Consider the following 27,419-nt stretch of genomic DNA (forward strand, 5'->3'; position numbering starts at 1 on the left):
AGCATAGCAAGAAGAGGGATGTTCTTCTAATCTCTCAGGAAATAGAAGAGACAATTATAAAGAAAAAGAAAACTCTCAGGATCCCCTCACCCCCAATTCCTTATGCAAAAGGAAAGTCAAGCCTGGAGGCTGAGTCACCGACACTCCCTTCCAAATGAATAGCTGTCCCAACATTATGCATTAGTCAGATCCCCACAGAAAGGTAAAAGTCCTCAGGTATCTACAAGGACAGGATGCCCCTACAGATCATTCATAAGGAAATTCTTTGCTGGCTTCCCATAAACAAGAACATGTAAACTGTAACTTTAGGTCCACAACTTAAGTCTAGCTCCCAAAACTAAAGTCTGTTAAATTTCTCACTAATGATGTTGATTACAAGTTTATCGTCTCAGGTGTGAAACAGAGACAAGATTAATCATTCTCTCACCTACCCAGGGACATCTACGTAACTGATTCTTCCTCACTTCCTTTTTCTTTTCAAATATTCACCTTATCTTATATAAAATGTAGATTTCCTGGGCCTCACAAGAATGTAACCATTTGCCTCACTGCCCTCTCCTCTCCTCCTTTTTCTTTTTGTATGACTGTCCCCTTAAATACTGAGTTTCCAAATCCCTCTTTGGAAAAATACAGTCATAGATGAGTGTCTGGCTTGTGTTTTTCCTGGGCGCGTCCTCAAATTTTGGCTTAATAAACCTCCATTGATTGAGATCTTTGCCTCAGTCACATATTGTGGGTTGTCGGTATGAAGGGATATTGTCATGGGAAATACCCACAGACATTGCACAAATCTTTGCTTCTGTCCCAACTATTTCTATCAGCACCTCCCACAGTTTTTACCTAAATGTTGTTAATTTTTATAGCCTCTTAATTATAACTTATGTAATGTCAGCATGTAACTAAGTCCCCATTATCTTTCTCAAATGGTAGGCTACCTCATGTGGAAATACACATTTCTAGAAAAATGATGCTAGAAGAGAACTTAGAGATTTTCTACTCTATCCTCTTTTCTCTTAGAGTTGGGAAATCCAATACCCACCTGACTTGTCCAAGAATACATCTGAGTTCAAAGCAGAGGGAGGACCAGGACCCAGGCTCAGACCCTCTATCCTGTGTTCCTCCCATTCCTGGTAGCACAGCTTCCCCCATTTCTGTTCTGGTTATCTTTCCAGGACTACAGCTTTGCATTCCCTGATGCCTCCGAAATGAAACGGAGAAAGAAAGCATAACATCTCGCTTACCAAGTGTGGGGTAACATTTATGGCAAGAAACGCGTCAGGAGAAGGCTGATTTCAACAACATGGGGGATAGATGGGTCTTTCTCCGAGAAACTGTGAAGCTTCAAAACTGTGAAGCTCAGACTAGGAGGTTCCCAGGATTCACCTATGATAGGGATATAGAAGTGTTCTCATTAAAAAAAAAAAAGGATAAAATTGACCCATAGAGACTTTTAACTATCCATTAGGCCTGTTTTAAATGCTTTGCAAGTGTTAACTCATCTAGTTCTCAGAGTAGTGTTATGAATAGCACAGTTATCTCCATTTCACACATGAGGCAAACCAGCCAAAGAGAAGTTAAGTAACTTTTCCAAGATTCGTGGCTTAGAAAGTGGGATAGGAACACAGAGCTAAGACTGCAGAGCCTAAGCTCTAATTTATCCTTTCATTTAACTCATACTTCCCGTACACACTCTTCGCTGTGAGCATTGACTGCCCCACAGTGTGAGAGAAGTGATGCAAAATCCCTAGGCCCAAGCTTCCCCTGACTTTAGTGGATATACATAGAGAGAGAGAAAGAAAGAGAGAGAGAGAGAGAGAGATACTGCTTTTTTGGTGTTTTTTCTTAAGTGTAGTCAAAGATGTTGTTCATCATTAATTCAGGTACCATGATGAACATTCTCTTTTGCATTCAAAAACAAAAAAATAAAAACAAAAAATAAAACCAAGTGGCAGAGGCAGCAGGAGGTGAGTTGCACAGCTCCAAAAGCATAACATCTATAACTGATTCTAATACTCCCATTATGTGAATTCCAGAGTTCTTTAGGCCAGGGGTGTTTGTGGCAAAAAACCAGCATGGGGGTGAAAAACAGTAGAGCAAACAGAGAGCGAGAGAAAAAAACACTTGTAAGCAGCACTCCAAAGTATTCATTGACAAGTTCCATTGAGAAAAAGATAGTAACAGCAATAACAGGGCATTGCTGTGGCTTAACCCATTTAAGCAGAGGTTGGGTTGTGTTGCACTAAAAACGTGAAAGGGAAGGTCTGGACCCACTGGTTCTTACTTGCTCTGGTCTAGTTGAATGCAGCCTTGCTATCAGACACTGGATAGTGCCTTTACCTGCCTGGGCCTCAGTTTCCTACTCCACAAAATAAAGAGTTTAAACTAGATGATTCTTACTTCTATGATCATAGAGCTGTGTATTTCTCAACATTGGATTTCCCACAGTGCCTTGCACATGTCAGAGTGTTAAGGGGAGGTGAGTAACCCTTTGGACAGAAAACACAAAGAGAACTCTCATAGCACCAAAGCTCAAGTGCAGCCACTGTGCAGACCTCTGCTGAGCCGCCTGCCCCATCGGATTCTCATATCTCACCAGTGTTCACTGCCTCTGGGTTCCTCCCCATGAATGCACCCAACCCATTCAACGTGAGCAGGAGAGCCTGGCATTACACAAGAGTACCACAGAAATAATTGGAGTGGAATTTATAGGAAAATAGTCTTTCAGCCAAGAGACAGGAAAGCTTTTTTCCTCAGGGAAGGAACAAACACGTTACAGTCGCTGGAGAGAGTCAGACATTCGCCACTCCTGCCTCCCTCACCATGGGAGGCATGGGAGGTCAAAGTGTTACAGAGGCTGTGATGATGACTGAGACTGTGGTGTTGTACCCTGGGACAAGGAGTAATGAGGCTAACAAGATGACAGACGGAGGGGAGAGCCAGCCAGACTACGTTCTTATGAGTAGAATATTATACCAGGGAAGAGGAAAGCCTGTATCTGAGGAGACAGCACTCCCATGGATTGCCAAATGCTGATTGAATACTCACCATGGAAGAGTATGATGCCTTCTGCTGAGCCTTTGAGACTAGGCTTAGACATAACTTTCTGCTTTGCCTGTGACTCTTGAAGGTATCACAGGCCCGAGGGTGGGGGTTGATAAGAATAAGGTGGCAGGCAACCACCTCCAAGGAATGGTTTGAAACTTCTGGCAAAATGCAAATAACCCCGATGCCCTATCCACCATAAAGGAAATTAGGACTCAGCTGGGAACATCAGGTTTAAGTAGAGAATGGAATGCGATGCAAATGTCTTCAGCAGAGAGGGGAAAGAGAAACATGTAGGGAAATGGAATGTTCCAAAGACAATTTTCACAACGTGTTGCTGAGGGTTTGGGCTCCTTATGAGTAAATTACTTAGGGTGACAACACCTTAAGGACCCTGAAAAAGCAAAAGGCAAGGGAAGGGGACATTGAGATGGCCCTATCTCCAAAGTAGTAAAAACAAAAATTATATATATGCATGTATATACACGTATAAACTTCCCAGTGTCCTGACAGCCATTTTGAACACCAGGTGGTGTTAGGCGAATATTTCCTAGGACTTCTCCTGCATAGGTGAGATTCACGAAAGTGTACTATTTCTTAGAATATTCTTTCATGACCTTTCTGTTTGATATTTATGAATGCCAGCATTTGTTCTGATATATCAAATGTTCTGGTACCTGGAGCCACTATAATTCCAGAAGTCTTGAGAACAAACTTTCTGAACATTTCCAAAATGCATTTGGCAAGAGGCCCTGTGGAATGACACAGCAGAATTTTCTCTATTCATTTCACAGCCCAGACTCTGACAATGGGTTGATCTTTTTGTTCTTTCTTCTTTCACTCTCCCTTAAAATTCCAGCATTTCTGTACCCTAGATATTGAGTGCTTTCAAGTGCTTTCTCTAAATTTTAATCATTCATGGGGCAGAGCAGTATTAGGAAGGCATTGCCAAGTTGGAGAAATATTGAATACAGCGGGTGCAAATTTAGCTGAAAAATGGGATAATGGAATGATCAACTTATAGAAGGTAGTACCTACAGTTTAGGAATATCAAATCATTAATCAAAGTCACCATATTTTTTTAAATATAAAATAGTGGTATTCCCAAGATTATAGAGCAAATGTCAGAGGAGTTAAAAGACTGATAAAATTCTTAAATTTGATCTGGTGTTCCTGATACCAAGCTCTCTCTGCTAAAAATTTCTTCTCGGCCCCTGTCCTCTGTATGAAACTTTCACTTGAATTACGAAATGCTGGTCCTCCAAGGTCCCAGGCCTAAAATTCTAACCAGAACCACAAAAAGGAAGTTCACCTGCCAGTACTTGCCACCCACTTGGCATATAGACAGAGTCAGGATTAGTGAGAGGAGTTACAAATCTCATAAATTTCAAGGACACACCCACATGACTCTAAAAGTACCGATTTAAACTAATGAACTACTCTTATCTGAAAAAATGTATATATATTTATATGTTTAGTGCTCTATGAGAAGTTTGTCTAGAGAAGGGATAAGTTTCCAGATGCTTTGAGGTCTGCATTTAGTGAAGATTACAACTTTGAGATTGCTGAATTTTGTCTTAAAACTATAACTACATTTCTATATTGGAAGAGTTGTTTCATGCCATCCTTCAACTGTCTTCCAAAGGATATTACCAAAGTACTGACAATGGATCAAACCTCTCATTTGACAGATGTTGAAACTGAAGTGTAGAAGATTAAATACCTGGCCCAAGTTGCCAGACTTCTCTCAGTCTGGGTTCTTTCCACTGTGCCTTTTCATATGTCCATGATAATCTATACATCTGTATAATCTTTTTGGAATGAGTCTGAAGTACCAGGGAAAGGCACAGTGTAAATCAAAAGGAAAAATTGTAATGGACACTAAGGTTTTTATGGATACAAAGAGTGCTGGGAAATCTATCCTCAAGGCTGGAAGTGTCCTATGTTCTAATTCCCCTAGTAAGAAAACTGTAGTACAGGAAAGAGAAAGAACGGCTGAAGAGAGGATGAACACTGCCTCCAGCCAGTCTGTGGATGCCCTGACTCAAGATTAAGGACATCTTCCCTGGGTTCTAGGAAGGTTCTAAAGTGCATTCACCACTTATGTACAGGGGTTTATTTCATAATTTTGTTTTTATGTTAGGAATGCAAAACAAATATCAGTATACCAAATAAAATCTCTGGGCTACCTTCTTAGATAATCCAGACACTGAGCCCCAAAGCAGAGAGATGATCCCAGAATCTCAAAGATCCTATGCAAATTTTAGTTAACACCAGCATGTTTTATCAACATAAAGGTTTTTGGTGTTCAATAACTATTTATATTAGGTCATTTATTCTAATACCTCTGAGCAGAGTAGGAAAAAACAGTCATCACCCATTACCTTCTGGGTCTAACTAACTATATTTTTTATACTTTTGTAATTTTATGAATAGAATACAGAATAAAGGGATAGTGAAAATCAACTTTATAAGAAATTTTAATATGAATGCAAGCATAGTGAACCTAGATTTTGTTCCTTTCATGATTTTAGTGGAACACATACAGAACATGTGAAAATATCCTCTAAATGCAATTAACTGCTCATGAACTATCATGCAATTTGGGACATATCTATCTTGTAAATAGTGATTTCAAATGCATCTCTGATAGGTCCTAGTTTATCATTATTTCTGATTGTTCATCTCTTTCATTTGCATCATCAAATTGAAATGCTTGAAATCTTTTATGTAACCACTTGATGAATGATTTTGTTGAAGAGAGGACGACTATGTTCTTTGCCCCAAAATTACAAAATATTTTTTTAGATTTATAAACACTGATTAGAATAATCAATTTGATTAAATTCTACATCATCCATTTACTTCCAATTACCTTTGATATACAGCATCCTTTAGCCTTTGTCCACTTGTGAAGCATTTGGTAAATTTAGGTGCACAAGAACCATTAGAGCTACAATAATACTATCACATGTCCTTTTAGAAAAATTGAATGGTCAGGTTATTGTTGCAAAATATTACATGGTGAAATTCTTCCTACTAATAATCATCTAGATAAGAGTAAGCACATATCCTTTTTACATTTAAAACTGGCTATTGAGCCCTATGTTTGAGAAAATTAATCTAAAGTGTCATTACATGAAGACTTGGTCTGAGATTTAATTTATACAATCAGTTTTACTATCATAAGAGTCTAGAGTGCCATTGTATTTTTATATTCACATTCTGATTTAATAATTTTAAAATGTCTTCCTCTGTCAATTTTAATCTCTTTGCTATTATGGGGAGAAAATAAAAAATCCTGACTATAAAGATATTGCCTCCTATATCATTCTATACTGTTTTGAAAGGTGATGCAATACTAATGAATGACACAGCACAAAAAGCTGGATAATTATACAATAGAAAACTCATTTCATCATTCTTATAGGCTTATTATTACATCATCTTTCAACACCAGTTGTCCAAAAGAACTACAATGAAAGCCACTTACATAATTTAAAATTTTCTAGCAAGCACATACAGAACAAGTAAAATTAATTTTATTAATAGATTCTAATCCAAAATATTTTCAACATGCAGTTAACATAAAAATCAATGAGCTGTTTTACTTTGATTCTAAGTCTCTGAAATCTCATGTGTATTTTGCATTCCCAGCACATTTTCATTTTGACTAGCCCCATCCAAATGGGCAAAGTTACATATAGCCAGAGGCTGTGATATTGGACAGCACAGTTTTAGGCAATCTCACTATTCTTTTTTGTTTTTTTGTGTTTTTTTTTTTTGGAAAAAAATGAATCTTCTTTTTTGCTCATTGATTGATAAATAAGGATAAAATGATTCCTAGAATGATAAAAAAAAAAGTCTAAATATATGGAAAAGCAAATCACCAACATTCCATAATGCATTTTGGATGTGTAAAAGGGTATAATAAACCTATGATAATTGCAAAAATGAACGTTATTTTTAAAAGTTTTTTCCTTGTACTTCATAAAACCTCTAAGAGAGAATAAAAGTCATGAAATACCAATCCATACAAATGGTTAGAATTGCTTAAAAAAGAAATAAAAACTAAAATTGAGTCCAAAGAGCCGTGATGGCATATCAAAGATCGATCATTTTTATAGCTCTTTAGTTCTGTATTCCTCATACTGGCACCATTGCATCAACCATTTCATGTATGGGGATCTACCATCTAGATTTCAAGGAGTAAGAATTGAGTCTTTTGGTGCCCCTAAGTTAAGCTGTACCTGCATTGCCTATCCGAATATATATTTTTATAATATGATTATAAATAGGAAAACAAAGTGATAACTATATATTGTATGTTATTCTGTAAAGTTCTTTTAAAGCCTACGGTATTGTATTCATGCCATCTAATGTTATCCCATAAAAGAATAAACTTTTTCATTTCTTCAATAAAAATTAAGGCATTTTGATAGAGATAGTATTTTATTGACTGAATTGATGTCTATAACTGAACCAGTGATATTTAACAATGAGTTTGAAAGGAAACATGGCCCAGAGCCTGCTCTCTTCAATGTGCTCCTACATGAAACCAGGGTGATCTCCATTCCACAGCCACAGTGCTGAGGAGTCATCACTGAGCATCACCGGAAGGTCACTAAATTAGACATCAGGAATATCTGCAGCCCTATTCTAAAGCAAACTCTTTGTGACCTCAATCGAATAGAGCATTAAACCTGTGAGTGTCTCATATACCAAAAGAAGATACCTTTCTGGTCTTTCCTATTCATAGATTGGCTAAAGTAAGAATAATTATTTCTTCATAGATGAAAAACATCAATATTTGAACCTTTCTAATGCTTCCCCCAGTGTGTTTTCCCCAATAACATAAATAAGACCAAAGGATGGAAGGATGGACATAGAGGCAAATGGACACACACACACACGCGTGCACACACACACAACACAATTGCTCAACCAGTTTTTATTTATTTTTAAATTTTATTGCATGTCCTGGCAAACATAAGTGGCTTGTAGATTTGCCTCTGGCTCACCAAAAGCTTATAACACAAAATACCAAAAGACAAGCAACTGAAGCTTAAAAAAAAAAAGTATCATGTCTATAAGAAAGAACCTTTAGAAAACATTAATAAAGCATATAAAACTTTTGAAATTTGCTTAATTTTTGTACAATTATAAAATAATAAAAAAACATATCCCTTTAACATTCAATATCCCACATACTGTATTAGAGGGGAATATCAAGAAAACAAAAGGTAAATGGATTTAATGAGGAAATTTCTGCTTTCCATTTCTGTTGAAATCCATCTCCAAACAAAAGCATTCCCATTCTCCAGCTAACTGCATTGAGCTGAGGCCATAGAACTCCATTAAGCCCACTCCCAGTTGTCTATACTTAATATTCTTTTATCCTTTATACTGGCTACTCATATACTTAATGAGCATAAGTTACCATGAAGACATGAGGCCAGTAACTGTGCCTAGCTTTGGCTAGTGCCAAATCCATGAGATACAGTGCGGGAATTTCTGAGTCCCTAGTGCCTGAATAGTGCTGAAATAGCTCAGAAGTCCTAGGTTTATTCAAACACTCAGGACAGTCAAGGAAGCCATTTGTCCTCCTAATATTGCCAAAGCACAGCTTTCATTCTTCCCCTTAACGGGTTTGCAAAGCTGCATGCTTGTTTCAGAAATTAACAGTGCTTATTACCATCTAAGCACAACAAAACTTTGAAATCAAGGACTCGCTCTCTTTAACATACAAAATTAAAAAAAGTAATAAAAAAACTTTCCTTCCCTCCCCATCTTAAAATTACAGCATTATTTCTTATTAGACATTGTATTCTTAGTAAATGGTATTCCCATGAAAATACAAAAACAATTAAAAAAGGTTTCACCTGTGGTTCTCGAAAACCCACTATCCCAAGAAGAAAAAAAAATAACCAAAATACGAAGTATGCAATTTCACACACAACTATATATACATTTTTCAGATGAAACTCACACAACACATTTTAGAGCCACGTTAGCCCTTTTGCACTTTAAAATAAAAATGGAAGCTTATGTGCAAAGACAGTCCCTTACCAGAATGCATGGGAAGATTTTAGAGCTCATTAGCATGTATACAAAATATTTGTTTTACATTTTGAAAAAAACAAAGTATGTGATTCAAAGTATGTTTCTAAAAGATCTAGGAGGAATATCGTCATTTACATGTTCTACCAAAGTTTGAAGACAATTCTTTGTTTATGTGGTTTAAATAACAGCTTCTATGAAAGCATTATCCCTTGCTCTGTGGGGACATTTTTATGTCTATGCACAGTCCCTAAGGGAGACGGACGGGAAATTGGGTTCTCACAGTTATTTTCCAACAAACTGAAACTCTTATTGATTAAAAAAGAAAAAACAATACAGTGATGCAACTTACTCCACAAGAAAACTAATCTCATAATTTTATATTTCCCAAATCACCATTCTTATATTAAACCTTGAAAAGAGAAAGGCAAACAAGCCTCTACAGGCAGAGTTTTATAGACTAGGAGGGTCTTTAAAAGAAATATTTACCAAATATTATTATTTATGCTTCAAAAGATTTTTCAAGAACTTTAATTCATGGTTTGCTGAGATTATCTTACATTTGGTACAGATTCGAGATTTCTGAATGATTCTTATTTTTCTTGAATATTCTTAATAGATAGTCCAACTTCACCATAAGAACTAAATAGATGGGTTTCATCCCAATTGAATCAACCTGAATTCTAATAAGAGCAGCAAATATGTATTTGAGTTAGTTAACCTACTAGTGAAATTTAGTTTTAAGACTTCTGTGATGGCAACAATTTTTTTTTCTCAATAAATACTATAAGATAAGGTGTCTGGTGTTAAATTTAAGGAGTTTACTAATATACTCAGATACATGACACCAGGTGTTTTGAACTGGCTGCCATGGACATTTTAAGAATTTTAGTCATAACTCACAATCCTCACTCCCAATCAAAACCAAAATAGGATGTGTCCTTTCCTTTAGTGTGTGATAGTGTGAACATAAATTTCTCTTATAATTGGACTAAATAACCCCAAAGTGAACTATCTTCACTAGAAGGGATGTTAGTAATGTAAAATACACCAACATTGAGGAAAGTATACATATATACAGTCTCACCCACAAAATATGCAATGGTAAATAAAACTGGAGCTATTCAAAGGTTTGATGTAGTATGTGTTTCGTATCTAGAGAACTGAAAGGCCCTATACATCATTGTTACACGCATGTAACTAAGCTCTAGATACCTATCGCCATACATGATACCCTTTCAGAGGAGTATAGAGAAGCCATACAGAATAAGTAATTTTTTTAAAAAAAGTAGATAAGTGCAACTCAATTTTCTTTCCTTTAAATTACATTTTTAAACAATACTCAATGCCCCCCACCCAAAAATATATACTGTATATTTATATATTTATATATATATAGTCTTAGACTATAAGGGTGACAATGCTTTATAAAAGTCAATGAGAAATCTCTGCAGCTTAAAGAGACACCCACGTCTTTTTTGCTCACTTCTACCTAGCCATGGCAGCGTCAGTCCTGCAAGCAATAGTTTTGAAGGCTTAAAGCCAGAATCAGAATCAGACACCAGGTCAGATGTTAGGTAAGAGGTAGCCTCTTACTTCTCCTTCCCCTAAGAAATCAGACTGAGAAGAGGAAGGGAAGGAGCTAGGGAGAATGCTCTGAAGATCAAGCAGGAGTGCTTTGTAGTGGGATGGGCAGGTGGGACGAGGATAGAAAGAGCCCACACGACAAGACTCACTCCCCCTCCTCTTTAATGCGCTGTTGCTTGTTGCGACGAGTATCCATGTCAAAGTTGAAGTCATTCCACTCGTCTCGGGGTGGGAAGGAGATGGTCTGGCGGAGGGTGAAGCGCACGGCATCAATAACACGCTCACCTCGGGTCTCACTGGAGCCCACACTGACAGTAGAGGCACCGCTTGGGGTCCGCAGGAGATGTGGAGGTGAGGAGAAGTCGTGGAGCTGCCGGTGGTCCAGGATGCCCTTCCAGATTGCATGTCGGAATTGCTCAGGGATTTTTAAACTTGCCAAATCCTATGCAACAAGGAAGGGAGCCAGGAAGAATTAAAACAAGGAGACAAATTGATATTTAGTCCACAGTCATTCCCTGATGCTCTGGTTTAATTGATCTGAATTTATTGATCTCCATATTATCACAGAAAATAAAATTAACTCTCTGATAGTCTTCAGTGCTATATGTAACTAAGCACAAAGACACAGACAGCCTTAAGGTGTCACTTTATTTGTGAATAACACTTCACTTAGTTTCTACTGGCCTTAGTTTCTTCATTGGTAAAATATGGATAATACTTAGAGAGGAGGGAAAAACTCCCAAACAGAAGGATGAGGTACCTTCTGGCATTTAAATCTACCTGGCTCTAGTCACTAGAAGAAAGGTATTAATGGAATGTCACCACCACTTGAGTGAGGAGATAAGAAGAAAAGGTGACTAACAGGGATTGAGCACTTTCTACGTGCCAGGCACTGAACTAATTATATTCATGATACCATTTAATCCTGAGGTTAGTGATAAATATTATTATGTATATCTGTTTTGTAAATAGAAAAACTGAAGGCCAGAGAAGTTGACAAGTCTGAAGTCACAGAACTAAGTGAAACAATTAGAGACTGAGGATATCCTCTGAGACTAAAACTTCCCTATTGGCCAGAAGGTATATTGTTGTTTGAATAAATCAGTGTATCAAAATGTAGAGCAGGAATCAACCTAAGTGCCCACGCACTGAGGAGTGGATAAAGAAAATGCGGCATTTATATACACCATGGAATATTACTCAGCCATAAAAAAGAATGAAATAATGCTTTTTGCAGCAACTTGGATGGAACTGGAAGTCACTATCCTAAGTGAAGTAACTCAGGGGTGGAAAATCAAATACAGCATATTCTCACTTAGAAGTGCGAGCTAAGTAAGCTCTGGCTACGCATGGTCACACAGAGTGAATATAGCATCCAGTGCTATAATGGACACTGGAGATTCAGAAGGGAAAGAGTGGGGGAGGGCGAGGAATGAAAAATTACCTATTGGATACAATGTACATTATTCAGGTGACGGGTATACCAAAAGCCCAGACTTCACTACTATACAATTTACACACATAACAAAATACAGATTGTACCCCCTAAATCTATTGAAGTAAAACAAAATGCAAAGCAGTTGTATCTATGTTCTATGGATGGTGGCAGAAGGCATTCCAAATAGGGTCAACCTTGACTAACTGGTGGCATCTCTTACATTTATCTGCATTAGCTCCTCCTTAGAGTGTTTCAGTGATAGCTCATGTTTTTTTATGGAGCAGAATGGTGGGGAGAAAGCACATTGTGCTTGGTGTCAGAAAACCTTAGCAGAGGTTCTTATTCTGTCACTGACTGGCTACAGAACTTCAGCAAGTCACTCATTATCTACTGGCCTCAGTTTCTTCATTGGTAAAATGGAATACACTTGCTTTTTAGGTCAACACTTATTGTAGACTCATTTGTTAATGTGGCTATGAAAGTATTTTATAAATTATAAAACACACTATATAAATGATAACCATTTGTGTTATTATATTATTAACTCATCTTTGCATCTTATAGGGGACCCTAATGAAAACCCCTCAATTTAAGCATATTCCTCTTTCAGAAAGTGATGCCACATGATTTAGACTAGTGCTAAGAGATAATCTGAGAAAGAGGTGTCTATTTCCTGAAATGAGCAGGAACAAACCGAGGTGAGGAGGAGAAAATTGTGTAGCTTTCCAATATTTCCAAATTTGGAAATTTGTAGTATGGTATCATATTTTTCCATGTTGTTAATTTTTAGGCAATTAGAAGTATTCCAATTTCTTATTGTAGCAGAAGAGCACATTATAAAGAAATAATCTACAAATAGATAAGTGAATATAGGTTTTTTATGCTTCTTGGACTCTTTACTTCTGAGACTCTGAGTAAGTCCAAAGCTCTTTGTAAACTAGCCTCCATTAAACTTCACGATTCTCTGGATAGATTTTAACTGATGACTGACAAGTTAGAAAGCTGTGGCCCAGAGACTGGCATAAGATATAGTGAACACCAGCAGAAATGGACTTACAGAGTATCTGCAGATCCTAATAATCAAAGGAGCATTCCTGGCATGCTTCCTAGTGGGAACAAGTGAACAACTAGAAGCTATGACTTTAAAAATATAGAGAAGGGCCATATTCCTTGCTCCGTAACATAGGACTCTACTATAGGAGGCTCCCTCAAATACAGGGCAACTCTATCCTTCTCAGTGGACGGAAGTGATTGAAAAGTTATCTGAATCTTATCAGAACCTACTCTTAAAGCTTTCTCTATAGGTTTTGTCTGTAATTTATTCTATCAGGGAGCAGCAGCCAGGGGTGATTTATGGGACGGACGGGGTGGGCATAATGGCAGTACAGTATATATGTGTCACCTCAGGGCTGGAACATTATCATGCTGCAAGGGCATCTCTAGCATCGGTGCTCAAGGAGGGGGGGAAAAGAGGTCCCAACTACAGAAGCAGCAGCAGAGGCAGAAAATACCTTCTTCCACCAGTCCAAAGTGCCCTCTGGAAGCTAGAAGAAAGCATAGTGAACCCCAAAGAGAGCAGCATGAAGAGCAGCCTGGGAGACAGATCAGATTACCATAAACCAGAGCAATACTAGCTCCCATGTGAGCAGCAGTTCAAGAAGTGGCATAGGAAGCAAGAGAAGGTCCATTCTCATCTAGCTTATTTCAAAAGACAGATCAAATAATAACAAAGCCAGAAGGTGATCATTTTGAACCCAATTTGATTAACTGAGGTCCAGGGAGGAAAAGTGGTAATCCCAAGTTCTCATTGCTACTAAAAAACATGATTGAGACTTGAACCCATAGCCATTGATAATTTCCAATGATCAGAGATGGCTGGACCCTATTTTGATATAATTAAAAATGAATGAAGGAGCATACAGTTTTAATTTAGAGAAACAGCTGAATCCCCCTTAAAGTCTTACTTCAATAAGAGGCAGAAAAGCCAGTTAATAGACTTATAGACCCTAGGGTTCTATGCCTGGTTTTGTCATCTTTTGTCATAGCATAAGACTATTTTGTCATCTCTCTTTTTAAGTGAGAATAATACCACCTGCTTCCTGCTATCCTCCTTGAGGACTTATATAGACTAATGAGAACAACTATAAATTTCTATGAATTCTTTAGAAATTATAAAGTTCTTGATTGTGGGCATTATATCTCCTCTTTTTCACTTTGTAAATAGTGTAGGGGCAACAGACAATTGTCGACTTCTCAGACAAGCTAAAGAAGATTGATTGCTAAGCTTCTAACATGTATAGGTGAAGGCCTGGGAATCTTTCTAATATGGTTATGGGTTCCACCAAAATTGAGGATTGGGGACAAGAAAAAAACAAATTTTAAAACTAGCAGGGATTGAACTACAAGGCAGTTGTCACAAGAGGGAGGAAATGAAGAAATAAAACTCAAGAGAAAAGTCTAACAGTTACTTACATCCATGGAGTAATGCTCAATCTGATAGATGGTGGTCAGCCCCTGGGTCGTGAAATAGTCCAGACATGATGAACAGCCCAACCTCGCTAAGAAACTGCAGAGGGAGGAGGGAAGAGGAAGGAGGAAACAGAAAAAGAAAGTTCACCCCATCTGCATTGGCGAGATAAAGGAAAACCCAACATTTTGCCCTTAGATGCCCTGCATAAGAGACTAGAGACAGATAAAACATATGTGGGCCTTGGATTTGAGTTTTGGAGATTATTAGTGACTTGAAATTTAGGTCTATAGAAATTAAAATCATCTATAAGGGTTTTGGCAGACGAGCAGTTATCATGTGGTGATCTGTATCAGGTGATCTGTATGTGGAGTTCCAGGGCTCTGTATCAGTGCCTTAGGAGCGATTGCAAGGAATGAAAGGAAAAAGACCAGTGTTCATGTTGCCAGCCCTCTTGCCACCCGGATCTTCACTTCAAAAAGAGCATCTCTATTTTGTTTTGTAGTTGGGATCTCTGAGAATGGTTTATGGGTTAAGAAAAACCTGCAGACTATGAAGTCATGAATGCCTTTTGAGTCACTTCCTCCTCAGAATACAGATCCCCTTCTTTTGGGTGCTGAACTGAGACTGGGGATGCTGCCCTCGTCACAGGGCCAGACCCTGGATGGGATAAGCCATGCACATTGCCATTCTGTGATTGACACTGCATGGGGAGCAACACAAATCATTCCAGCAGCCAAATGAAAGAATCATTCTGCACACGAAGCAGAAGCAGCAGATGTGCATGAGGTGTGAAATTTGGGAACCTACTCTTGCCTCTGCAGGAAACAGGTCTTTCAGGCTTCATCCATTGCTTTCTTCTGCCTGTAGTATACCCATTTCCTGCTTGCAGAGCAGTAGAGGCCATTAGATTCTTGAAAGTTCCTGTCGTTTGTGCTAACATTAAATTTTTTTTATGGACATCCAACTCCAAAATAATGGTCTCATGGTGGCTGAGAGCTATGAGGGCTAGAGAGCAAGAAAGGGAGCGAGATAGCAAGTTTACTGCCCTTTTGGGAAACCCAGCCCTGAGCACCAATTTGAGGGCCATGATTGACAGTGTAAAATCGTGAGGGAGGAGGGAGAGAGGAAGTGAAGGTGAAGGAAACAGGCATGGAAACTACATATGCCTATAAATACACATCTTCACTTGTCCCCATGCTGATTATAGTAGTATTGATTAAACAATGCTGACCACTGCACAGATCAGAGAGAATAGTGGCTGAGCTCCAACCATAAAACTGCTTCCTTTCTTTCGACTGTTTTATTGAATTTGACAGTATCCACCCTCCACCACCCAGAGATGCTTAGGACAGGCCCCCAGGGGCACATGCTGTGGACTCACCTGACAATGCTGCAATCTGTGGGGTACGGAGGTGGGGGGGTGCAGTGGGAAGTGGATGGCATGGAGAGTGGGGGAGGGAGGGCCTGGGTGGGGCTGAGTCCATTCATGTCTCCAGCCATTGGCATGTGGGTGCCCATCATAGGAACTGAACAGAAGCAGGAGGAACAGAGAGGGTTACTGCCGTCATCATGTACCAGCATCCCAGTGGTCCATCTTGCCTGGTTTAATGTTATCAAGGACCTAAACTACCAGCCTTTTTTCAAAAGTCTTATCTCTCACTACATCTCTTAAGTCACCCTACATCTAGTCAATCAGAATAGTCACCAGATTCCAAACTAATTATTTACTCCTAGATCTTTGTACCTTTTCCTAGGACAATCTCTTTCCCCCCTTTCTCTATTTCTAATTCTTTGTCCAATTGTTTATTGCTCCTATTGTTAACATATCCTCCTTGTATTTGCCTTCATGAGTTATATTTCTGTCTCTTTTACTGGTCTTATCTCAAGCAAAGATTAGATCTTAGACATATATAGATTCCCACAGATCCTAGAACAGTGCCTGGCACAGAGTAGTTGCTCAGTAAACTTAGGTTAAGTGGATAAATGAACAAACCTGGGAAAGTGAGGGTGACTTTTGGAGTATTTATTAGGCGACAGGAAAACTTACTGTAATATTTGTGAATCACATGTCTAATAAAGAGGATCCGATTTGAGATTCTAACTCTTATGGTCCATTTGAGAGTTGTGTACAGGAATACCAATACTTACTGATATTTTACTAAACCATAAATGTCAACATTCACTGATAGAGAAGAAAGCTTAATATCAATATTTATGAAACAAATTTTGCCTTCAGGTAGAAAAAAACAAAATAATATATCTAAAAAAAGAAATGTAATGTGTTTCTACTTTAGTGAACAGTAGTGTATCTAAGGAGAAAGGCCTCTGACACTAACCAGCTAACTAGAGAGCAGACCCCATCACATCTCAATCTCTTTCCCCCCTGAATTTCCTGAGTACATCAAAGGATAATTGTAAAGTACAAATAAGAAAATGTAGGCAAATTGTAAGTTATACAAATGTGAAATATCATTAATATTTTTCTATCCCAAGAAACAAGTTGAGGACCTTAAGACATCACAAGAAAAAAAAAAAATGAAGTAGAAATTAATGGTTCCTATTCTTTTTACTGTCAAAGTAGCAGACCTGTCAAGTGGTCAGGTTTAAGCCTTAGGAAGCATTTATCACTAGTGAGAGCAGCGTGGCTCTAAAGTCTATATTGCCATACCAGGCGACCACATCACATACACCTCTAACACATTAAAACACGAACGTGTGTCACCAGACCATGGAGAGTCACAGTCCTAGCCTCCCTCAACTTCTTTAAGTAAACCCAGCCCCTTCAAGATAACAGTGAAATATAAGTTCAAAGTCTTGATCAAAATAATTAGGAATTAATTTCAAAAGACAAGATTGAGGTTACTTCTTCTTAGGGGGTGGGGTTCATAAGATACCTGTGCAGCGTTCAGTTGTCTGTATCCCTGAGGATATTATTTATGCATCCTTCTGCATTTTTACCATCCTTTACTTTGTTTCAAGTTTGTGTATCTACTTTGTAGATTTAGTCTTACTGGACAAGATAATATATTTATAGCAAAGCTATGTGCCAGTCATTGTCCATTTGGAGGCCCAATTCTCAGTGTCTTTTACATTTATACTTTGCTGTCAGGAATTTGTGTGTGAATGAGTAAAAGGCAGGCTCTTTTGTAGGTAAGTTCCCTGCTGACTGTGTATGAGATGAATTGAAAAGACCAAGATTTTAGGGACACAGACTCAAAATATTAAATGTGCAGAGTGATAATTCTATGGATAGAAAACTGAGCATCATAGCAGAGAAGTAACTTGTCCATAATTAAACAAAAAATTTTTCAATAGAATCTAGATTATAATCTATTATATTTCTCTAGATTTTAAGTCCACTACAACATAACATTTTCTACACACTCCATACATTTCCTTTCAACTATCTCAAAGGTTACAGGAGATGTGTCTCCTTCCAGATTGGCAGGAAGTGGACTGTTCTTTTCATAGAGATCCTTATCCCTATAGAAGAAACAGTCTTCTCCATCTCTGCCAGTGTATTTGGTAATGAACCATATACCTCCAAAGTGAGAATTTCACTGTCAGAGACCCCGGCCATTCAACTTTGATCTGATTTGTCCCACTGTGCCTCTCATTTAGCTTAAGAACAAGCCCCATCCCAGAGCAGAGTCTTCTCCTACACTAGCCCTGTTCATCCTTCAGCCACAGATAATGGGAGATGCTCTTACTGTTGGCTCCCATGCCATCAGGAATGGTGGTGGGAGTCAGGGCGTTGCGCTGCTGAGGGTTGATAAGCTGGCTCACGGAAGGCAGCTTGTTCATGCTGTTCATTTTGTTCAGAGGTGGGGAGCTGTTACCGTATGAAGACTGAGACTGCATCGAGGTCCTAGGAACACAAACATGGGAATGATGGTGAGCGTGGGACACTGAAGAGTGGGGACTTGTCATTTTCAACAGGTCTAAGATTAAAACACGGCCTCTAACTATACACTTGCAAAATATTCCTCCATTATTGATGATAAGAAGTTAATTGTGTTTCCATCTGAGAATAGGGAAGGAAATGATTGAATAGGGAGGAAATGATTGCAAGGCTATCATCAAATCACACTTATCCTGAATGTGCAGAGTGCAAAGTTTAATATCTTTCTCAAGTATTTCCTTTGTGAGAGAAAAAAGAATTGCATCCTCCTTTATTCTTTATTGTTTCCTCTATCCCCTTCCCCTCCCTTGTCCTTCAACTCAAATAAGTTTGAAAACTAGTAAAGGAAAAGAACTGAGCAAAGACCTAAAGGCCGATGAGAGACACAGAGATACCAAGCTCAAATGGCGGCTGAGGCCTTCCATTTGTAGCTTCCTAGGCCACGTCGGATAGGCAGAAAATAACTGCAAAGCCAATCAAACAGGGCATTTAGCAGCACATCCTGCTGTCACGCAGAGGTGCCTACTTGGAAACATGCTTTCTCAGCTGAAAGGTTCATGGTCCATGAGAGAAACCATTGGAAAGATAACAGCCTTTGTGTGTAGAACCCTGAAGCCCAAAAAACAGTTGTATTGACTTCCCCCAGGTATCCTGGGAGAAATAGAAAAACAAAACAAAATTCCAAGGGTTTTCCATTCAGCATAACCTTCAATTTGGAAATTTGCTAGAATTAGTTTGTTATATCATATATTATATTATATTATAGGTAATATTCTTAACTGCCATTCCTGATATTTTCTTTTAATGTAGAACTTATGATGTATTCTAGAATGAGTACCAGAAAAATCAAAACTTAAGCTTTCCTCTAGTATATGTATGAGGAAGCTATAGGTTCCTGTACAAGCCACTTAACATCCCTGCTTTTTTTTTTTCACAAGAAACTATATAAACTATCTACATATTCACATGAGTTATATGTTAGAGCTAGGAAAACTAACAAGAAATGGCCCCTATCTTTGAGATGCTCATAGAGTAGTGGATACAATGGGGATAATAATCCATCTTACTTTGTAAGGCTATGATGAGAACTGAAAAAGAGAAGATGAGAAAGAACTTTATATAGCATTTACATAGTCATTATTGTAACCACAGAATGAAGATGGGGCTTTCAACATGTTTCTAATCTGTGGTGGGAAAAGCTCCCCTCTAACAATCTTCAAACAAAATGTGCTATTTTGTTCCTGTTTGCCTTTTCCCTGCTGCAGCCATATTTCCATTAGAGGAGCTATAAATTTTTTTTGAGTTTTATTTGTGTGTGTGTGTGTGTGTGTGTGTGTGTGTGTGTATGTCATACACATGACTCAAATTTTGGAGGCTCTGTAAATGAACCCAGATCCCAATCACACATGCATAAAAATATTTGAAAAAATAATAGAAAATGGTTCTAGCCCTTGAGTGCTACAGTAGTAGGGTTGGTCTTTGAAGCTGCCACTCTGCATTCTCTACAACTATATGAAAACAGGGAAGGCTCTGTTCCGTATCACTGAAGAGCCACAGCTAGAGGAATGCAAACAATATGCTGTACATGCATTTGATAAATTAGTATGACAGTTAATATACAATGAACAGTTCTGCTGCATTTTACAATCACTGCCTTTAAGGGAGTAGGGCAATGACTTTTCTCTTTAGCCCTTTTCAAGTACTCATAATTACAGATCTGCATCGTATAAACTAATGTTTACATAATAAATCCTCCCAATTGTAAAATGCTTCAGCTTACCAAGCTCTCCCTTTATACATTTTCTGAATAATTGTCACAACATCTCTATGGAGCCTGTCATGACAGACCCAGGATGGGCAAAAATTATTCCTATGATACAGAGGGTAAATATAAAGTTCTAAGGAAGTAATGTGCCTAAGGTCACATGTTGCTAAATGCATGAATTGACAGTAGAACCAATTCTCTTGGCACCCAGTCCAAGAGTTTTGTTTTGGTTTTTTCATTTCATTCTGCAGCCCATCCCCACAGACAAAACAGTGGTGGACAATAAGTTACAGGAACAAGAAATGGGTGAAGTGGTAAGAAATGTGGGAGGTCACGATAGAGTAGGGAGCAAAGGATACAGTAAAGGGAGTTACTCCGGCTGTTATTGGGCACTTCCAAATCTACTCCATCCCTGTGGAGGAGCCTTGCAGGAGAGTCAGCTCATCTGGATATACTTAGGAACATCCATAAGTCCCTATCAACATGGAGGAACGCATAGGGCAAAGCAGCAGAGAGATTCTCTGCCAGCTGCTCCTTCTACAACTGTCTTTGCCCACTACAAAGTACCTACAGTTCCAGGTGACCCATATTCCAGATGTAAGTTGGTCCTCTGTAACATAAAGAGATCTGTATCTGTCTCTCCCTCAAATCAGTTAAATATACAGCATGAGCTAATGGAAAGCATTGCTTGAACCATTAACTCCCACCATTAGGAAAATAAACATACATTTAGAAGCTTTGCATTTTCCCTGGAATTCAGTTACAGTAAATGCCTTCTTCCAATTCCTGTTATAATATTCTTTTCCCTTTCCTTTATGGTTGTGATGCTGGACTATTTTTTATTAGTTCATTTATTATTTTTCATCATAAGCCACTTAATTTGAGGAAGGTAGCTAAGAAACAATAGATGAATAAAGAAGGAACACAGATTTTAGAGTCAACCAAAACATCTGGGTCACCTCCTGGATCTGACACAAACTAGTTAAGTGATGCAAGTCTCTTAAGTCTTACTTGCTTAATCTGTAGAACAGGCATTATATGCCCACTCTAGAAGAGTCACTGTGAAGATTAAAAGAGATCATTTCGTAACCCTGGACATTATCCAGTGATTTGTAGGTGTTCAAGAAACATGGATTCCTTTCACTCTTCCCTGTCAGCCCCAAATGTTTAACATTCTGGTGTTTGGTCCTAGGGATGGAAGGTGCCAATTTAAGAATTAATAGGAAGAAGTGGCCAGAGGTGACTAGGAATCTAAACTCAACATATCCAAAAACTAGGGTGAACAACTGAATGGGGATAAGAGAGTCTGAAAGTGTCAGAAATTCTGAATGCATCGCCCTTAATGTAGAAGTGAGTTGTGAGTTTTAAAGCCACAGGAGGGAGATCAGGGTAGTCTGTTTATTACTAAGTTCACAATGACTGAAACAGAAGAAGCATTCTCTACACACTGTGGAAAAGGGAATAAGGATGAGTAAAATTCATACCTTATTTAAAGGCCTTAGAGAACAACCATATTTTTTTCCATTACAAATATAATGTCGTTGCAAATATAATGAGTGAAAAGTCCCAGAGATTTATGGAAAAACTGAACAGAAGAAAAAAATGTTCAAAAGAACAAATATGGCCAGTGCCATCCTGGGTTTCTTCCCTGTCCTCCCCTCCCCCCACCAGACCCACAAAAACCAAAAGGGGAAAAGGTAGTTCTCTGTAGGAAAAATAACAAGGTGTATAGTTCAGGTTATTTTCTCTGGAGGCTTACTAGATTTTTCTAAGAATTCAATGTAACAGAGATAGAGAAATGCATGTTTTGTGTATTTCTAGTTTTGAGGGAAAGCCTAAGTGAAGCCAAATCCCAGTTCTTAACCCTAACAATATAACCTTCTGTATACATTGCTAAGAATAAAATTTCAAATTTCAGGTTTCCTGATTCCAACTCTAGTGACTATCTGTGTGGTAGAATATCAAAATTGCTGAGAAGACACAAGTTACCCTGTCCACCTTCCAGGAGATTCCTGGAATTCTACTAGATTCCTTCTTTGGGCTTAAGTCTTCCATGGCTAATTAAAAAGCAACTGTTTGGTAGAATTTGGTGATACCCCCACTAAATGTAGCTCACCAAACCATTTGTGGAGTGTAGAATTTGAGAGGAGAACGGGATATTAAGAGCAGAATACCTCTGGTATGAGAAAGGTCAAAATAAGAAAAGACATGGGACATCAGAAAAGAAGGTGTGTCTCCTCTAAATTGTATTCAGTTCTGTCTGCCTGTGACATTTTTCTCTAGCTGGGTAATACTGCTTCTAAACACAGTGTAGCATTTATTCTCTAGATGAGTCAATCATAATTTTTAAAATATTTTCCATCATTTCAAATATGCAAATTTATATATAATTTACTGGAAACACATCAAAAACTTACATAAAAATAGGCTGAAAAAAATAAAAAACCCTCGGAACGAGAAAAAAAATTTTAAAAAGCTAAACATACTCACCAATCCTTTAAAGTCTTTGTGAATCAAAGTTATTAGACTAATTAAAAATACTTTTCAAATACTGTTTGTTCTAAAGTATTTATCTAAGCTGCTAGATTGTTTTTATTTAGAAAAATCCATTAAGCTTTTAAAAGCAATTATTCAAAGCTCAAAACATATTGTAATTTTTAAAAAAAATGGACAACAGGTTCCTCTATAGATTTCTGGCCAAATACTTGCTAATGTGCATTTCACAGAAGCCAAACTATTTTAAAAACTGGGATTTGATTTAAATTCATTTTAGAAAATTTAGCAAATTAAGACAACTTGAGGCTTGTTCAGAGATGTCAATAAATGACTCTACCTTGCCTGGCTCCCTATGATGAAATTAAACACTCATCATAGGGCTAATATTTTTTTAAGTTAGTTTAGACATTAGTTATTGTATTAATAATTAATTTTTAGGACTGATGACCTTGATAGAGAATCTTAAATAAAAACATCAAATACTGACAGAAGAAATGTAGATGGGACCAAAGTGGCTGTTCTATTATTCTTGTTCTTTAGATCTACACATGGTACTTCAAACACCTGCATAAGAATATTCTAGTATTCAACGGGAAAAAAAGCAAGAGAGACAGAAACAAAAAACTGCAACATAAACCAAGATGCAAAAGTTTATTTAAAATTAAAATCACACATTCATAAAGCAACAGCCTCAATAACAAGAAATCATTGTGGGGACATAGAAAATACAGCACTGGTGATTAGGTGTGGGGAGATGGGGAGACAGGATAGATTTTTAAAGTCTGTATGCTATTATTTTAAAGTACATTTTTAAAATGAAAAGAAATTAACATTTTCTAAACTCTCTGAGTCATCTACTCTATCTTTAATTTCTAGGCCAGGAGTGTTGATTTTACCACATGTCTGCTTGGATCTCACTTAATCAAAACATAAGTCTCCTGAATAAGTGCATTTGAACAGTATCAGTCACGTGGCTGGGTTTAGGGTAGGTAGGACTGAGGACTAGGAGCTCTAATTAAACAAATTAATCATAGATTTGGTGATGGGACTTTGAACTTCATGTTGGGCACTAAATAATAGTAAACAACTGCCTGGGGCAGTACTCCTGGGATGGTTTTATCTTTCTATTAAAACCACAAAGTAAGTTTACCTGCCATGGGGTGTAAACAACAGTTTTGGTAGTGGGTCTCCAGGGTTTCATATGCAAAGAAAACTGTATCATATCAGAGCTGACATACGGTGGAAAAGATACGATCTGACATGGCATTAATGAACTTTCTACCTACACGTGAGAGGAGGACATTAATTAAGCAAGTCCCCAGAAAGAAGAGAAGAATATCTCACCCCCCAAAATTGGTGTTAATTATCACCTCTCTGCTCAGCAGTACACCTGACATCTTTGTTTGTTAATATTAGCAACATTACTGCATGACCAGCATTCAAAGGGCCCCATTGGGTCTCTCCGTCACCTCCAATTTACTTATGTACAGACGACAACAACTTTTTTCTCCTTTTCTTAAAAAGACATCTTAAGTTTGAGACCTGCTCAAAAGCTTCTTTATGAGTTCTAGAAACACAACAGAAGAAAACAGCAAAGGGTTCTAATGAACATCTTAATGCCCCTTTTCCCCACCTGACCTCCTCCCTCCCAGGAAACAACAAAAAGGTCACAGACGAACAGTGTTTCCTGATCTAAGGATACAAAATCTGCAGAAAACGTCCTTTCTTGTAAAGTTTTGAGTCCCTTCAAAAGATTTTCTCACTAGTGGCTGTGTGCCTTTGAGCAGTTGGGTCTCAGAGCCAAAGTGTCTTCAAATCCTGTTTATGAGGGCTGGGTACACACACACACACACATACACACACACATACACACATGGAAACACAACAAACACACAGGCTTAAAATACAGAGATGGGGATCTACGGGTACACTGATCGGTTTGGGGGGTTGGAATGTCTAAAGAAGACGTCAGACTGTTTTGGAGTTTCTCTCCGGGGCTCCACAAGCTCATTCCTGAAGCAGGCTGAAAGGAGACTGCAGAGAGGAACCAGAGAAAAGAAAAGATGAAGGCTTAGGACTTCATATATTCAAATCGCTTGAATACAGAAACACATTCCTCATACCTTCATGATCATAGCATAGACAGAACAGAATGCCTGCAAATCTACTTTTGTTTCTCCCTTTTCATCCTCCTTTAAAATTACTCAGAGACTTCTCCTCAAGATTTTCATGAAGAAGAAATGAGATAAGGCAGTAGTAGTTAACCAGGAGTATATATCAGAATCAATTGTGGAGCTTATAAAAATTGCGTTTTCCTGGATTCCCTCTGACATCAGGCTGGGGCCCAGGAATATATATTTTAACGAGTTCCACAAGGTGATCCATTTGAGGACTACTGAGACAAGACAGGTCAAGGTGCTTGACGCAGTGCTTAGCATGTTGTTTACTGGATTCAATTAATTGAAAAAGGGAATGTAGGAACAAGAATAAACTTTGATCTTTTGTAAAATGTCATCTGCCCAATTATTATACCTCATTACCTTTCTTGTCTAGGTAACTACGAAGTATGAAGAAATATGATATTATCAGTATGGGGGCTGCATCATCATGCATTTGTAAAGAACTATTAATGAGCATTTTGTAGGTGCCCAGATTGAGATGGATAAATATCTTAATCCTTTCAGTCACAAACTTGGCCTATAAATGCATATAACAAACTCATGAAAGCAACTTTTACATAATTAAGGAATCAATTATGCCACAAGGATGCCAGGAACAAATCCTTTATATTTTGCAAAAGGTTATGCAACCCCATGAACTGTTTGGGAATTGTTTCCCAGGCTGGCTCTTTGAATCATGTTTGGTAATCTCTTTCAAAGGAACAAAGGCATTTTTACTTGGTTAGTGCTAAGATTCAGTAAATCGTCTTATCAGAAAGAAGTAATATCAACTTAACAGAATATACTAAAATACAAATTAGTAGGGAGGCAATTTACTGTCAACCAAAGAACTAAAACTTTGACTCTGTGTTTGAATATTAAAGTTTGGGTCTTCTCTTGAAGTAAAGACTGGCATGAGACAACACATAGAAATCACACTAGTGTTCTAGCCATGGTAAGAGTACACAGCTCAGAGGGGTGCAGACTTTCAAACCTAGAATTGAGACTAATTCTGAAATGAATATGAAATGTGAGAACTTAGATTTAATCTAGCCAAGTTTAATTAATCTTTAAGTTTTTTTCTTTATTACTAATTCAGAGCTAATAAATTTCTGCCCTGAAAACTTTATAACACAACTATAAAGTCCAAAAGTAACATTATAAACAATAAAACTTGTGAAGTTCATAAGAACTATACGTTGAATCACATGAAATTGCCAATATTCATCTTTTTTTTTTTTTTACCTAATAAAGCTAGCAATTTTAAACAAATATTCTAGAAACGTGGAGGATTTCTTTGTCAAACATAGAAATATGTTGCTAATAGCTTCCATTAGTTTGGAGATTTGTGTCCTCTGCTCTCTTCTACATTGATAATCCTGAATTGTTGCTTGCTTCTCTCTCAGATATATGAATCTGAGGGAGAAAAGACCATCAGTATTCTTGAAGATAACCATACTCAAATGAGCTTACAGATATAGGACTTTAAACTGAAACAGCAAGAATAAATACAAACTAACTGTAAAGAGAGAGAAATGGAAATAGATGCTTTAGTTTTATAATTACAGCTTGCATAACTAATGAAGCAAACAAATCATTGCAAAGAGCTCTGTGTTCTAAATCTGATTCTAGTCTTAGCTTTATTATGAACTGACTATAAAATCACAGGTGTAGTTCATCAGGCCTCAAGTTCCTCCAGCTGTGATCTAAGGAGCTGGAACTGTGGTCTTGAAGATCCTGCTGTGTTCCGATATTCTCTGACTTGTATTACTATTGAGCCACAATCATCAAGAGATCACAAAAGAGAAGGAAACACTGAGGGCTCCTCAGGATGTCACATATCAGTCTTACAATTTAAATAAGATTTAACCTGCAGGAGCTCAAAAATAATTTTCCAGAGGGAAGCAAGAGTTAGGCTGAGCAAAATTGTGACAAAGTGATGTTGGCCTTAGATCAGGATGAAAGCCAAGATGAAGGGGAAATTATAGGAAAAAAAGAGAAAAAGAAATAATACTGTTCTGATATATAGAGAGGCCAAAAGATTGAAAAATAGGTCTTAAGTGGCTTCTGCAAAACTATCTTAAGAGTTAACGCCCCTTGACATTATGAAGGAAAGGAGGCTAGACTGTGCCCAATTTGTCATCACATTTGATTCTGGCTTCTAGAAACATAATTCCCTCTATTTATACCAATGCAGGCCAATGAATTAAAATCAAATTTCTTCATAAAGAGTGAAAAGCCTACTTGTATCTATAACAATTTGATTCCCAGCAATTCTGTAAAATCCATCTTCCGTAAAGCCTATGATCATGAAGGTAATTGTAAAGTAATTTTTAAAAAAGAAAAACCATGCACAAATGAAAAGCAAGCAGAAAGAAAACACATAGCGGGAAACTAATAGAAGTAATTAAACTGAAAATATTTGACTGCCACCTTGTAGAAAGTATATTCCCTTCCCTCTAATTTTCCCTGTACTATAAAGAAAGGCAAAAAATTGATCC

The 27,419-nt window shown here is 37.7% G+C and overlaps 1 protein-coding gene across 5 annotated transcripts in view; it reads right to left on the bottom strand.

Annotated features, from left to right (window-relative positions):
• Positions 1-9,780: 9,780 nt before the first annotated feature.
• The window catches only part of TP63 (tumor protein p63), a 221,784-nt gene continuing 204,145 nt past the window's right edge, over positions 9,781-27,419 (bottom strand). Inside the window, exons 9-12 of one of the 5 annotated variants that reach the window (XM_012640202.1) lie at positions 18,308-18,465; positions 15,979-16,123; positions 14,600-14,693; positions 9,781-11,131 (exon numbers count right to left, since the gene is read on the bottom strand). In XM_012640202.1, the coding sequence (XP_012495656.1) occupies positions 10,835-11,131; positions 14,600-14,693; positions 15,979-16,123; positions 18,308-18,465 (694 nt within the window). In that variant the 3' untranslated portion in view covers positions 9,781-10,834. Of the gene's footprint in view, positions 11,132-14,599; positions 14,694-15,978; positions 16,124-18,307; positions 18,466-23,391; positions 24,794-27,419 lie in introns of those variants that run through there. The other 4 variants (XM_012640194.1, XM_012640211.1, XM_012640219.1 and 1 more) reach the window with 4 other exon arrangements.

This window comes from Propithecus coquereli, unplaced genomic scaffold (assembly GCF_000956105.1).
Source record: "Propithecus coquereli isolate 6110/MARCELLA unplaced genomic scaffold, Pcoq_1.0 Scaffold10, whole genome shotgun sequence".
Classification (NCBI taxonomy): Eukaryota; Metazoa; Chordata; class Mammalia; order Primates; family Indriidae; genus Propithecus; species Propithecus coquereli.